The sequence below is a fragment of the Oryx dammah genome, unplaced genomic scaffold (genome assembly GCF_014754425.2).
Source record: "Oryx dammah isolate SB20612 unplaced genomic scaffold, SCBI_Odam_1.1 HiC_scaffold_9, whole genome shotgun sequence".
NCBI lineage: Eukaryota > Metazoa > Chordata > Mammalia > Artiodactyla > Bovidae > Oryx > Oryx dammah.
In genome coordinates, this window is record NW_024070193.1 from 278091 (window position 1) to 291657 (window position 13567).

At 52.6% G+C, this 13567-nt stretch overlaps 1 protein-coding gene across 1 annotated transcript in view; it reads left to right on the forward strand.

Annotated features, from left to right (window-relative positions):
• Positions 1-923: 923 nt before the first annotated feature.
• Positions 924-13567, forward strand: part of CHCHD6 (coiled-coil-helix-coiled-coil-helix domain containing 6) — a 102917-nt gene continuing 90273 nt past the window's right edge. The window contains exon 1 of the mRNA XM_040246628.1: positions 924-1087. Coding sequence (XP_040102562.1) covers positions 1001-1087 — 87 coding nt within the window. The 5' untranslated portion in view covers positions 924-1000. The remainder of the gene's footprint in view (positions 1088-13567) is intronic.

A 13567-nucleotide genomic window follows, 5' to 3' on the forward strand; every position in this document is an offset into this window, starting at 1 on the left:
AGACACTGTTAAAACAATGGGTTGGCTCAAGGGTGAGCCAAGAGTTCAATGGGGGTCCTTGGTCCATTTTTATACCCAGAGTGCAAGGAGTGGGATAGGGGGTCTTGCCAATCATTTGCTGATTGGATGAGGCACGTATACTGGGTGAAGGAAGAGTCAGGCAAATACGTTCTCCTTACCGGGGTAGAAGGGGACACAGGTTATACTGCTCAGGAGGACCTGAAATTCCTTAATGGCTACAACATGGGGGAGGAAGGACTAAAAAGGGTCTTTTTCCGTTCCTGCGTTCCGAGATCCTCCTTTTTTTTTTTTTTTTTTTCCCTCCTGCTCTTTCTTCCTTGGGACACTGCAGGAGGTGCCCCAGTTCCAGATCCCAAACTCCGCTCGCGGCGCACTTCGGCAGATCAATGTCAGCACTTCTCTGCTCGCCGCGTCCTGTGGCCCAGCTGGACAGGCGTGAAGACGACGCCCCGGCACGTCGCGTGTCTCCTGAACGCGCGGGCAAGGCCCTGGCCGCTCTCCTCCGGTCCGCTCTGCTCCCTCACGCTCTCCGAGCCGGACCCTCGGCCTCCTTCTCCCGCCTCTGGGGCCTCGCGCGAATTTCCTCCTCCACCGCCTCCTCCCCTGAGAGGAGCGTCCCCCAGGTCCAGCTTCTCTCCCGCATCGCGGCGTCGTCGTCTTCCTCAGCGCCGAGGACGCTCAGTCACAGGCCCGTTCGCTGCCTTTTCACTGCGAACGTGAGGCGGCTCCGCCCGCCCGCTGCGGCCTCCTTGGTGGCCCGGCCCCCTCGTGCAGCCAGCCCGCCGCGCGCTGTCTGAACTCGGACGCCGCGCCTCGTGCTCCCGGTCCGGCGGGAGGCGCCGCGAGACTACAGCCCCCACAATGCCCCGCGGCCCGCGCCGGGATTGGCCGGACTCCGAGCGGCCGCCAATAGGGCGCGGCTTTGTTGGCAGGTGGCGCCGGTCCCGTAAGCGCCGGCGCTCCTGAGCCGCCTCCCGCCATGGGCAGCGCCGAGAGCCGCGAGGGCCGCAGGGCGTCTTTCGGGATGGACGAGGAGGAGCGGGTCCGGGTGCTGCAGGGCATCCGGGTGAGCGGGCGGCCGGCGGGAGGGCGTTTGGAGGCGTGCCGCCTCTCGGCCGCGAGAGGGCCGCGGGGGGAGGGCGCCTCCGGCCTGGTCTCCTCCGGGGGGAGCGGGATGGACTCCGCTGCCCGGACTGTCGCCCCGGATCCGCGTCCTCGCCGCCCTCGGACGACGACGCCTGTCAGAGGACGGCGAGCTGCACCCCTGGAGTTCCGGAGCTGCGCTGCCGACCTGACTGCCCGCCGCCCGCGCCGGCCCCTCCCGCCCCCCGTCCCCCCGCCCCCGGCCGCTGGCCTCGAGGCCTCCCCGTCCGTCGAGGTGCGACCCGCTCCGCTCGCGACCCCCGCACGCGGCTGTGTTCGCGCCTCCAGCTTCCCTCCCACCCGCCCCTTAGTTCGTGTGGTTGAGCTCTCACCTCGGCGCCCTTCCGTGACGAGGTCTGGCGCGTCCGCGCCCGCGGCCACACGCGGCTTTTGTCGTGGCTCTCACCGCCATTTAAGACTTGGGTGGCAGGCTTCAGTTGTGGATTGTGCCTCCCGCCGCGGTGCCTCCGCCCGGAGGCCACAGCTGCTGTCCGACTACAGCCTGCCCAGGCTCACGGTTGGGTCCTCAGCGCGGGCCGTGGGCCGTGGGCCGTGGGACACACTTTGCGGGTATCCTGTCCGTTAATTCTCCGTGGCCCTCTGAGAGGTCGGCTTCTGTTGGCCCATGTTGTGGATGGAGGACAGCCGAGGCGCTGAGGCTTGAAGCACTTCTCACGTCAAGCTAGCAAGCTGGCACTGAGCGAGGCCGACTCCAGGAGCCCCTTCCTCCTGCCCCTGTGCCTCGCATGTCGTGGGTGCTTTTAGGCCGGTGCTGAGTGATTAAATGGAGAACCCAATGAAGCAGGCACCAAGTGTCCATGGAAGGCACCCAGCCAGGGCCTTGGTGAATTCACTGATTAGGGAGGTGGCTCAGAAAAGGAAGTCAGGCGCTCTGACTTCTCCAGAGATGCTCATTACCTGTGTGACCTGGAGAGAACAGCTTTATCTTTTGAGTCTCGGTCACTACATCTTTTTTTTTTTTTAAAAGGAGACGCTGTAATAATTCGTCATGCTCCCTAGGATAAGATAATATGTGTCCATGTGTTTAGAAAAAGTACAGTGTTTTGTGGGGTCCTCTATTCTCTGCCTAGCCTACTTAGCATTTTTGGTGCTTACTAGGTGTTACCCAGTCTTGACCTGACTTGACGAAAAGACAAAATGGGGAGAAGACGGCTCAGCTCCTGTTGGAAGGAGAGAGGCGGACCTGTGTCAGAAAGATGCTCCAGGCTCTGTCTGGGCACTCACCCACTGTTGTTACTAGGTTTGGGGATTGTTGGAAAATTTGGTCAGTGAGAGGCTTCTGAGGGAACTCCTTTAAGTTGATAGAGGAGCATCATCTCTGGGGTTTTATGATAGATGGGTACATGTTTTAGCAGTTCTGCAAAGTATAACTTTTCCTTAAAACTGGAGAATCAGGCTTAGAGAGGTTAGGGAACTTCTTCAAAGTGTTACTTCTGGGACTTTAACCCAGATCTTTGCAGGACAAGCAATAGCTTTTTCTCATAACTCCAAGCTCCAACCCACGTACATCCCCACGTACAGTGATATATAAGGCGCTGTGAAAATTGTGACAGCCTCTTGCTGGCTAGGCATGGCACTAGTGCCCTGCTTATTTCTACCAGAAACTGTTTCAACTAGAGGGAACTTTGGGCACACTCACCAGAGAATGACTTGTGCAAAGGCATACAGGTGGGTGATGGCCCCAGGCTGTGAGAGCCCTTTCTTTCCTCTCTTCCTCCCTCTGTTCTTCCCTCCATTCCTTCCATCTGTCCATCCATCCGTCCATCCACTGTGTGCCTAGCTTGAGAGAGGGAAACCAGAGAAAGGAGGTGATGGCAGTACAGTGGTTGGCGTAAGGTTTTCATGCAGCCAAGTGACTTGAGGTTGAGGAGTCCACGTTGTCTTTAAGGAGGTGAGTAAAAATCACTGAAATAGGTTATTGGATAAATCAAATGAGAAGTTAATGTAATAGAAAGTGGATGCAAAAGAAGAACGCCTGCCTGCTCCTTCAGAGAAAGTTAAACATTTCTAAAGACCTCTTGTATTTAATCCCCTAAGCCTAGTCCTGGAAAGCCCTCTAGTTCCCTTAAAATTATGTGCCAAGGCCCTGCTAGTTTGCACACTTTAGTTGCTCAGTCATGTCCGACTCTTTGTGACCCCATGGACTGCACACTTACTGGCATTAACTTACATATTGAATTCAAGCCCTAATTCCAAGGAAGGTAAATTTTAATTAATGCAAAATGCTGCAATTACATTCACTTCCATTTTTTTCTAAGCAAGCATGTGTGAAATACATAAAGATGTCATTTCAGTTAGTATGTTTAATGTCATCCTCCGGTAAGAGGAGGTGTGCACATGCCCAGAATGTCCTGTATGAGGCTGTTCCTGGGGCCCCTCGCATGGCTAGCGTAGGTGACTTGGTAAAGTTGGCTGCCTGTCAGCATGTGCAGTTCAGTTTCGTTTAGTCCCTCAGTCGTGTCTGGCTCTTGGCGACCCCGTGCACCCCAGCACACCAGGCTTCCCTGTCCATCTCCAACTTCTGGAGCGTGCTCAAACTCATGTCCATTGAGTCAGTGATGCCATCCAACCATCTCATCTCTGTCGTCCCCTTCTCCTGCCTTCAATCTTTCCCAGCATGAGGATCTTTTCCAGTGAGTCTGTTCTTCACATCAGGTGGCCAGAGTATTGGAGTTTCAGCTTCAGCATCAGTCCTTCCAATGAATATTGAGGACTGATTTCCTTTAGGATGGACTGGTTGGATCTCCTTGGAGTTCAAGGGACTCTCAAGAGTCTTTTCCAATACCATAGTTCAAAAGCATCAGTTCTTCCACACTCAACTTTCTTTATGGTCGAACTCTCACATTCATACACAACTCCTGGAAAAATCATAGCTTTGACTAGACGGACCTTTGTCAGCAAAGTGATGTTTTTGCTTTTTCATATGCTGTCTAGGTTGGTCATAGCTCTACTTCAAGGAGCAAGCGGCTTAATTTCATGGCTACAGTCACCATCTGCAGTGATTTTGGAACCCAAGAAAATAAAGTCTGTCACTGTTTCTGGTGTTGCCCTATCTATTTGCCAGGAAGTGATGGGACCAGATACCATGATCTTAGTTTTTTGAATGTTGAGTTTTAAGCCAGATTTTTCACTCCTCTTTCACTTTCATCAAGAGGCTTTTTAGTTCCTCTTTGCTTTCTGCCATAAGGGTGGTCTCATCTGCATATCTGAGATTACTGATATTTCCATCTTGATTCCAGCTTCTGCTTCTTCCAGCCGGGCATTTTGCATGATGTACTCTGCATAGATGTTAAATAAGCAGAGTGACAATATACAGCCTTGACATACACCTTTCCCAGTTTGGAACCAGTCTGCTCCATGTCTGGTTCTAATAGTTGCTTCTTGACCTGCATATTTCTCAGGAGGCAGGTAAGGTGGTCTGGTATTCTCATCTCTTTAAGAATGTTTCATAGTTTGGTGTGATCCACATAGTCAAAGGCTTTGGCATAGTCAATAAAGCAAAAATAGATGTTTTTCTGGAACTCTCTTGCTTTTTCTGTGATCCAGGAGATGTTGGCAATTTGATCTCTGGTTCCTCTGCCTTTTCTAAATGCAGCTTAAATATCTGGAAGTTCTCGGTTCACATACTTTTGAAGCCTGTCTTGGTGAATTTTGAGCATTACTTTACTAGCGTGTGAGATGAGTACAATTGTGCAGTAGTTTGAACATTCTTTGACATTGCCTTTCTTTGGAATTGAAATGAAAACTGACTTATTCCAGTCCTGTGGCCTCTGCTGAGTTTTCCAAATTTGCTGGCATACTGAGTGCAGCACTTTCACAGCATCATCTTTTAGGATTTGAAAAAGCTCGGGCTGGAATTCCATCACCTCCACTAGCTTTGTTCATAGTGATGCTTCCTAAGGCCCACTTGATCACCCAGGATGTCTGGATATCTTCGCCTGGAGGTCTGGCTCTAGGTGAGTGATCATATGGTTGTGGGTATCTGGGTCATTAATATCTTTTTCGTGTAGCTCTGTGTTTTCTTGTCACCATGTAGGCTCTTCCAGCCAGTTGGCCTCCAATCCCTTGCCCAAGTCACTCCCCAAGGCTGCTGCTCTTGCGATGTCTCTAGGTTCCTCTCACCCTCAGAGCTACACCATCTTCACCATCATTCAGTGCTCCAGGAGGCAGGTCTGGAGCACTGCTGAGGGGAAGACCGGAGGAGGCAGTGGGACATGAGGGACAGCCCCTGTGTGCCCACACCGCAGGCCGGGTGCCCTCCACGCAGGCTTGGGTACCACACTCACCCCACCACCTCAGCAAGTGCTCACTGAACTGGGCCTGGCCTGGCAGAGACAACAGGGGACAAAGCACAAGGTCTGACCCTATGGAGACCTCAGCCCAGGATGATGGAACTAAGAAAGAAAAAGAAGAAGAAAAACCCCCTGCAAGGGCCATGAAGGAAACAAAAAGGATAAGAGCGATGGGGCTTCCTGGTGGGCTGGTCAGGCAGCGCTCCTGAGGAGGTGATGGTAGTGAGGGACCCGGGCCAGCGGGGAGAGGACTGTCTGTTCTGCGTTGAGTGGTTTCAGGGTGCTGTGCCGTCTGGTCCCCAGGCTGACCTTGTGAGATCTCATCCCTGTGTCAGAGGTGTGGGAACAGGTTCAAGGAGGGAAGGAACCCTTGAGTACAGCAAAGTTGTGGTCGAGCTGGAAGCGCAGACTTGCCAGCCCCGTAGCCTGTGTGCTGGCAGCCACACGGTTGGGATGGGAGAGGTGGCCAGGTGCAGGGCTGCTCACACTTTACCCTTGATGCAGCGTGATGCTTCTCCAAACAGGTGGAGCTGTGGAAAGATTTTATCTGATGATGGTTTTTTTAAAAAATGACTTTGCTGCAATTTATTTTACATATCAGATTCACCATTTCAGTGTTTTTTTAAAGCAAATTTACAGAGCTGACCAATTCTCACAATGGAATTTCAGAACATTACAAAGCCTAAAAAGGTCCCTAGTACCTCTTTGCAGTCACTCCCTGTTCCCACTACCTGCACCGTGTAACCACTAAGCCTTCTGCCTCTTTTTTTTTTTTTGCCTTTTCAGGATATTTCAGGTCTAGTTCCCGTCACTGAGAACAATGGTCTTGGTGTTGGTTCCTCGGCATTGTGTGTCTTTGTAATTACTTTTTATTGCCAAATGTCATCTCATATGGACTTTCTGGGTTTTATTTATTCAGTCAAACAATGATGGACATTTGTTTCTAGTTCTTGACTGTTATGAATAATATTGCTGTGAACATTTGTGTATATGTGTTTTTGTGAACATAATGTTTTCATTTCTCTTGGATAAATAACCTAAGAGTAGAATTGCTAGGTCACTCTGTTTTAAAATTTGGTAAATTATTAAGTTTAACTTTTTAAGAAACTGTCAAACTACTTTCTAAAGTGACTCTACTGTTTTCCATTTCCCCCAGCAGTGTATGAGATTCCAGTTTCTCCATATCCTCACCAAACCTTGTTACCGTCTTTTTGTTTATAGCAATTCTAGTTGAGTGCGAAATGGTATCTCGTTGTTTGAATTTGCATTTTCCTAATAACTAATCATGTTGGATGTTTTTTCTTGTGCTTATTTTCCACTCACATATTTTTGGGGTGAAATGTGTATTCAAATCTTTTACCCACTTTTAATAGCTTTTAATGGGGTTATTTATGTTTATTATTGAGTTATAAGATTGCTTTATTTCTTTATGATGTTATGATTTGCAGATATTTGCAGATATTTTTTCCCAATCTGTGGTTTGTCTTTTGATTTTCTTCATGGTGTCTTTGAAGTACAAATATATGTAGTTTTGATGCAGTTTAGTTTATTAATGTTTTTCTTTCAATGGTTGGACTTTGGTGTCATATCCCAGAAATCTTTCCCTAACCGAAGGTTGTAGAAATTTTTGCTGGGTTTCCTTCTAAGAGGTTTATAGTTTTGGCTTTTACATTTATCCCTTTTTAGTTAAATTTTGTGGATGTTGTGAAGTAAGACTCTAAGTCAGGTGTTGGCAGTTTTTCTGTAGATGACCAGGAAGTAAATACTTGTTGTTTGGCTGAGCAGAAAGTCTTTATTACTCAACTCTGCCGTTTCACGGTGAAAGCAGCTATAGGTAGTATGTGAAATGAGTGGACGTGGCTGTGACCCAGTAAAACTTCATTTATAAAATCGGGTTTTGAGTTGCATTTGGCTCAAGCACCTGAGCGTGCTGAACTCTGTCAGTCTGTTTCTTTTTTTTTGTATGAAATACTTTTTCCAGCTCCACTGTTGAAAAGACTACGCTTTCCCCATCTGAATTATCTTGGGACCTTGGTGAACATCAGTTAACCATAAACATAAGGGTTCAGAATTTATATCTTGACTCTCAATTCTGTTTAAATTCCACTGATCTGTATGCTGTCTGTCTTTTTGCCGGTACAAAACTGTCACGATTATTGAAGCTTTGTGGAAAGTTTCAAAATTAGGAAGCATAAAACTCCAATTTTGTTCCTTTTTTCCCACAATTGTTTGGCTGTCTTAAGTCCTTTGCATGTCCACACATAGATGAAGCTCAATTTGTCAGCTTCTGTAAAAAGCTTATTGGGATTTTGATGGGGTTTGTGTTGAATCTATAAGATTATGTTGGGAGAATTTAACAATATGGAGTCTTCTAGTCTGAATATGAAATCTCTTTTTCTTTATTTAGATCTTTTAAAGTTTTTCTCAGTGGTGTTTTATACTTTCAGTGTATAAGGCTTACACTTCTTTAAAAGTTATTCCCAAGCATTTCATTCTTTATGATGCTATTATGAATGGCATTGTTTCCTTAATTCCATCTGTGAGCCCTTCACTGCTAGCATATGGAGATGCAGTTCATTTTTGTGTATCGATCTTGTGTCCAGCACCTTGCTGAGCTCATTCGTTGCCTCTAATAGGGTTTCCTGGTGTGTGTATTCCTTAGGGTTTATGTAGGAACGATCATGGTGCCTGCAAAATGAAGGCAGTTTTACTTCTTTCTTTTCTGTCTGGATGCCCTTGCTTTCTTTTTCACGTCTTGTTGTGTTGGCTAGAACGTCCACTACAGTATTGAGAGAAGTGAGAATGCATGTCTTGCTGCTGAATTCAGGGAGAAAACATTGTCTTATACCACTGAGTATGTTAGCTGTGCGCTTTTCATAGCTACTCTTCATCAGATTGGTGATTTTATATTTTAATATTCTCCATCACCCCTTCCTCTGCGTCCTTACAGCCTGCTTTTCTTCCGTAAGCTTGGGGAGTGCAGGCGCCTTGCCCACGAGCTTCCGGATCATTAGTACGCGCGAGTTGCATTGTGTCGTTGGATTGGCGACTTGAGGATCATTTTCATCCAAGCTGGCGACCTGTGACCTGAGAGCCTTACTCTTCCGCTTTTCACGCTTTGAAGGCTTCACTCTTGCTCGTGTGTGCCGCGGACTTCCTTTTCCACCTTGCCGTTGCCCAGTGGCGTGCATCTCAAATGTCTCTGCAACCGTCAGCACTCCTGATCACGTCCCGTCACGTCACCCTTTGGTTTAGCACCTGTTAGGATCAGCGTGGAGTGCAGGAGAGGCCAGGGGACCTGGCCTGGAGCCTGACCCCCAGGGGCCATGGCTCCCTCTTGTGTGCGGGGCAGGGCTGCGCTCAGCACAGGTACCTCACTGGCTTGATTGTGAGCCCTCCCCACTCTTGCCCTGCTCAGCGCCGACACTGGTGAGTGCTGTGGATGGCTTACAACAGGAAACACCGACCAAGACAGCCGGGAAGTCGGATCACCCAGTTCTCCCCAGCTTTCCTGTGCCCGCGTCTGGGTGTGGAGTCTGGCAGTGTGGCTTGGCTGCTGATCCCAGGCCGGACACTTTCCAGGTGGGTTCTCCTCGGCGCTCCCAGAACACATCTCCCAGTGCTGAGGTCTCTGGACACATAGGAGCTGATTCTTCAGGGGAGCAGAGCACTTTTGGTCCCTCCCTCAGACCCCAGCTGTTGAGGACAAGGGTTGTCCTAAAGGTGGATGGTGCCCTTGCTCCTCGGCTTGGGCTCCCAGACTCGCTGTGTGTGGGGACAGCGGAGCTGGCAGTCAGGGCACCTCTGGCCGTCCAGTAAGGTCCTCTGGGTAGTACCGTGGTGTAACCAGTCATGAATTGACATGGTGTGAGCACCCAGGTGACGGTGTGTCCCTCATGGAAGGTGAACTTCCATGTTGACGCCTGTGACGGTGCAGCGCACTGCTGATCTTCCTGGGCCGACGGTCAGTTAATGTAAACCGAAGGGGACCGTCCACTTCGGCTCCTGTAGGCTCATCTCGAGTCCCCTTGCTCTCTGGCCCCCGCGGGTCCCACCCCAGAGGGAGGTCACTGTGCGTCTCCTGCGGTCCCCCTGGTTCCCAGGTCCCACTGCCGTCCTCGCAGAGCATTTCCCGTTCAGCCCTCCTTCCCTCCTGCAACCCGCCTCGGCCACCTCCTTCGTTCTTGCTTACGAGCTGTTGGTGACTGGATTCTAAAGCCAGCCCAGAGCTGTCCCAGCGCTGCTGCCAGGTCTCCCTGCGGTTCCCCCGCGCTCACGTGTCCCCTGCCCCTCTGGAACGCGTCACGTTCCTCACGTGTGAAGCTCCATCCGGCCGGTCCTCACCTGGAGGCTGGGTGTGCTTTTGCTCTATGTCCAGTGACAACTGTGCGTCTTCCCTTCCAGCTGCTTCTGTTTTACCCTCTCTTTCCCCTCAGGAACACTTATCTCCCTCCTTCCCCTGGATCTCTGATAAATTGTTCTTTCTCCCAACAGGCTTGCCTCCCACAGATCTGTCCTTGCTGGTGCTAGCAGGGCCATGTGTTTTGAAAAGGCAAGTTTCACTTCTGAGCAGGTATCAGGCAGTGGTGACAGAATCCAGACCGTCGCAATGGAGGGCACTTCCTTGCGGGCCCAGCGGCCTTGCGCTCAGAGGCAGCCCCACCAGCTGCTGGGTCAGTGATCACCCCAAGGTTAATGCCAAGGGTGCAGCCCGCGTCCGTCTCATTCTCAGGTGCTTCCCGCGGCCTCCAGCAGTTCCCGGGCCTGACTCCCGGGCCCCTGTGTGTGCTGGCGCCACCTTCTCCTGTCATCGCCCGTCCCTTGGGGAGGGTCTGTGCTCCTGCCCTGCCGTTTCACGCCTCTGTGCTCCTCTGTATGTATGCAGGACTCACCCCCATCCTTGGGGAATTTCTTCCTCGGGCTCAGGACCTGTTCACAGGTTCCCTCTGCACCGTCACAGGTCACCATCGCAGGTCCTGCAGGCTCTGCTCTGTGGGGAGGGAGCTCTGCTCCTGGTCTCTGGCTCCAGCATGGGGCCCGGAGCCAGGCTCACAAGCAGGACCCTTGGACAGGGGTTTAAGCCCCTGGCTCCTTACTTGTTGAATGAAACCATCAGCCCAGGAACTTCAGGGTATCCACAACATTTTGAAACTTGGAGGCTTTGCATCAATTCACTTTTTAGTTCTTTGGGGTAAACATCTAAAGACTGGTCTGCATGTCCTTGTGGCCACCCTTGGCTAGAGCTGTGCGGCCGCTGCCCTCCCTGGGGCCTTGCTCTCATCGCCGTCCCTGCCCCGCTGTACTGCCAGGCCGCCTCATCTGTTTCTGTCACCTGCAGGGCTCCTGGGGTGCTGGCAGTCAGCGCCCTCCAGGACTCTTCTTGTCTAGATACTTGGATTTAATCTGTGGATCTAATTTCAGCTCACAGAAAACTGAACTAGCCAACAAAATCTCCACGGCAGCTGCTGCAGCAAAGCAGAGGCATCTTCTTAGAGTCGCAGGAGGGCAGCGCCGCCTGGGGCTGGATGCGGGCCCCAGGAGCCTCTGACAGACTGGCCTTGTCTGGAGCCTGTGCGGTGCCCGGCTGCTCACAGGAGCCGTGGGCCAGGGAAGGAGGGTGCGGCAGGTGGCACCCAGAGGGTCCTCGGAGGACGGTGCCTGAGCGGCCGTGGCGTGAAGGCCCCCGCCCTGCGTCCTGCGTGAGGCCGTGCAGATGTCACCTGGGGCACCCAGAGCCTTGCTTGATGCAAAGAACAGTGCTTGGAAAGCGGCCTCCTTGCAGCCGCCTCTCACATGAGTCTAGAGGGGTCGCTTTCTCAGACTAAAAGCTGTTGATTTTCGTGTTGATGTTTTCCTAATTAAGTAGGCTGTTGGTAAACACAGACGTGCTCTGCCTTCCACCGCCTGCCCTGCGCTCAGTAAAGCACCCGTGCCAGGAGAGGTGGCTTGCAGACCTTCTCCTTCTGGGACCTGCCCTGCTGTGTGAGCTGACTTGTCCGCTGGCCGCCGCCCAGCTCCTCGTGGCTGCCCTCACTGAGCGCCCCTGAGGGCCCGCACATGCCTTCGTCTGTTTACTGGGCTGGGCCGGGCTGGGAGCCTGGCAGGTGGAGGTGCCTGCTGCCTGGGCCGGGCTGACCACATCCCTGTCTTTCAGGGGGGCCCCTGGCACCTGCCGGGTTGAGTTCCTCCTACAGCTGGGAGCTGCCGCCCGTTCCAGACTGTGGGAACATCTCACCTTCCCTCTAGCCTGCCTGGTGCTCTGAGGCCGCGGCGCCCCTGACTTCTTACCCCAGGTTTGCCACTCGCCGTGGCATTTTCCCATGGATAGAAACTGCTGGGCTGGACTAAGGACGTGCACACACACTGGTTCTGTGCTCAGTGAGGACGCGCCCTCCCCAGCCAGGGGGAGTCACCTGCCCCTCTCCTGTCGAAGGCTGTGGGGTGCATGTGTGTTTACAGGCCAGCAGTTGCTGCCTTCCTGAACCCTTCCAGGCGCTCCCAAGCCTCCATGACATGCCGCCTCCCTGTTTGTGTAGGAATGAGGCCCTGCTGTGCGCCGTGCTGTGGGTCACCCCACTCTGCACCTGTGTCCAGCCAGGTGTGTGGTCTCTTCACCGAGGGCCTTGGGGCTGCCCTGTGTGGCTCAGCGTGTGACCACCCACACTGAGTTACTGCCATGCCACAGATGGGCACACGGAACAGACAGGGTTCCCTGCCCGAGGTCAGGCAGCTAGTGGTCGCTTGGTTGGGTTCTGACCTAGGCCCATCTGGCCCTGCAGCCCCTGTCCTCGCCCTGCACCGGCCGCTTCGGTGTGCTGGGCCCCATTTCTGGGTGTGGAACAGGAAGCTTCCAGAAGGGGGCAGTGGGTCAGGGCCCCACAACTGGGTGTGGGCAGGCTCCTCCTCGCCAGCGCTGCTTGGGGTTGGGCCCTCGGCCCCCTGACCATGCCCGGCTCCCCATGACCAGCTCCAGTAACACAGTGACTGGTGGGCCTTGGGCACCGAGTCCCCAGACGTGCCTGCTCTGGGGCCTCCATTCCGGTTCTCTTGGTGCAGGGAGCACTGCCCAGATGGTGTTTATTCTCGCATGACTACTGTGTGTGTGTCTGTGTGTATTTGTTGATTAAAAATATTCCTTGCTTTATTTTGCAGCAACATTAAAAAATATTACAAATCTCCTCCTGCCACTGAGAAGCTTGCCAATGTTTTCCTTAACCCCTCGCTCACCAGGTGGTGCAGTTTGGTGGGTCCCCCTGGGGGCCTGGGATGAGGAAACCAGAGCCCACCTCCCCTGTGCAGAGCTCCCCCACCCACCACAGCCTCCCTTGCTCCCAGGCTCAGTGGGCTTTAGATCTTGGTCCTGCTCTCCAGCCTGGTCATCTGGTCTACCTCCTCCTAACACGGCTTCCATCAGGCACTCGGACAGGCCGGACTTGGTTCCTCTCAGAGGTCTGCACTCATCCCTCTGCTCGGGATTAGATCTTTTTTCCCTGATGCTTAAGACGTGAGCCTGGCAGGCCTCCTCATTTCAGGGCAGGGTGTCCCCATTAGTGCTGTCTCCTCTGAGGGGTCTTCCCACCATCCCCATGTGTGCCCGGCCCTGCAGGACTGTATTTTATTCTTTCTCAGCACTCACCACTCACGTGCTTCTTGAATTTCAATGACATGTTAGTTTTGAAAAGGAGATATCAAATACTATGTGGAAAAGCCCGCCTCTCACCCTGCTCTGCCTGCCAGTCCCCGTCTCCCCCCTCACCCAGCCCCGAGGCAGCGCGCCTCCTTTCATCCCTGGAGAGCTGCCTGCTCTGCGTGTTTCACACAAGAGGGTGTGCAGTGTGCGGACTCCTTCATTAAGCGGGATGCCCTCCGGTCACCAGGCTGTGGCCTCCGTGAATTCTTCATCCCCCTTTGTGGCTGATGCTCCATTATTTTTACTCATCCTTCATGCCAGTTGATGGACATGTGAGCTTTTCCCACCTCTGCCTGTCACGGATGACGCTGATGTGAACACAGGTGGATGGACGTGTGAGTTTCCCACCTCTACCTGTCACGGATGACGCTGATGTGAACACAGGTGGATGGACATGTGG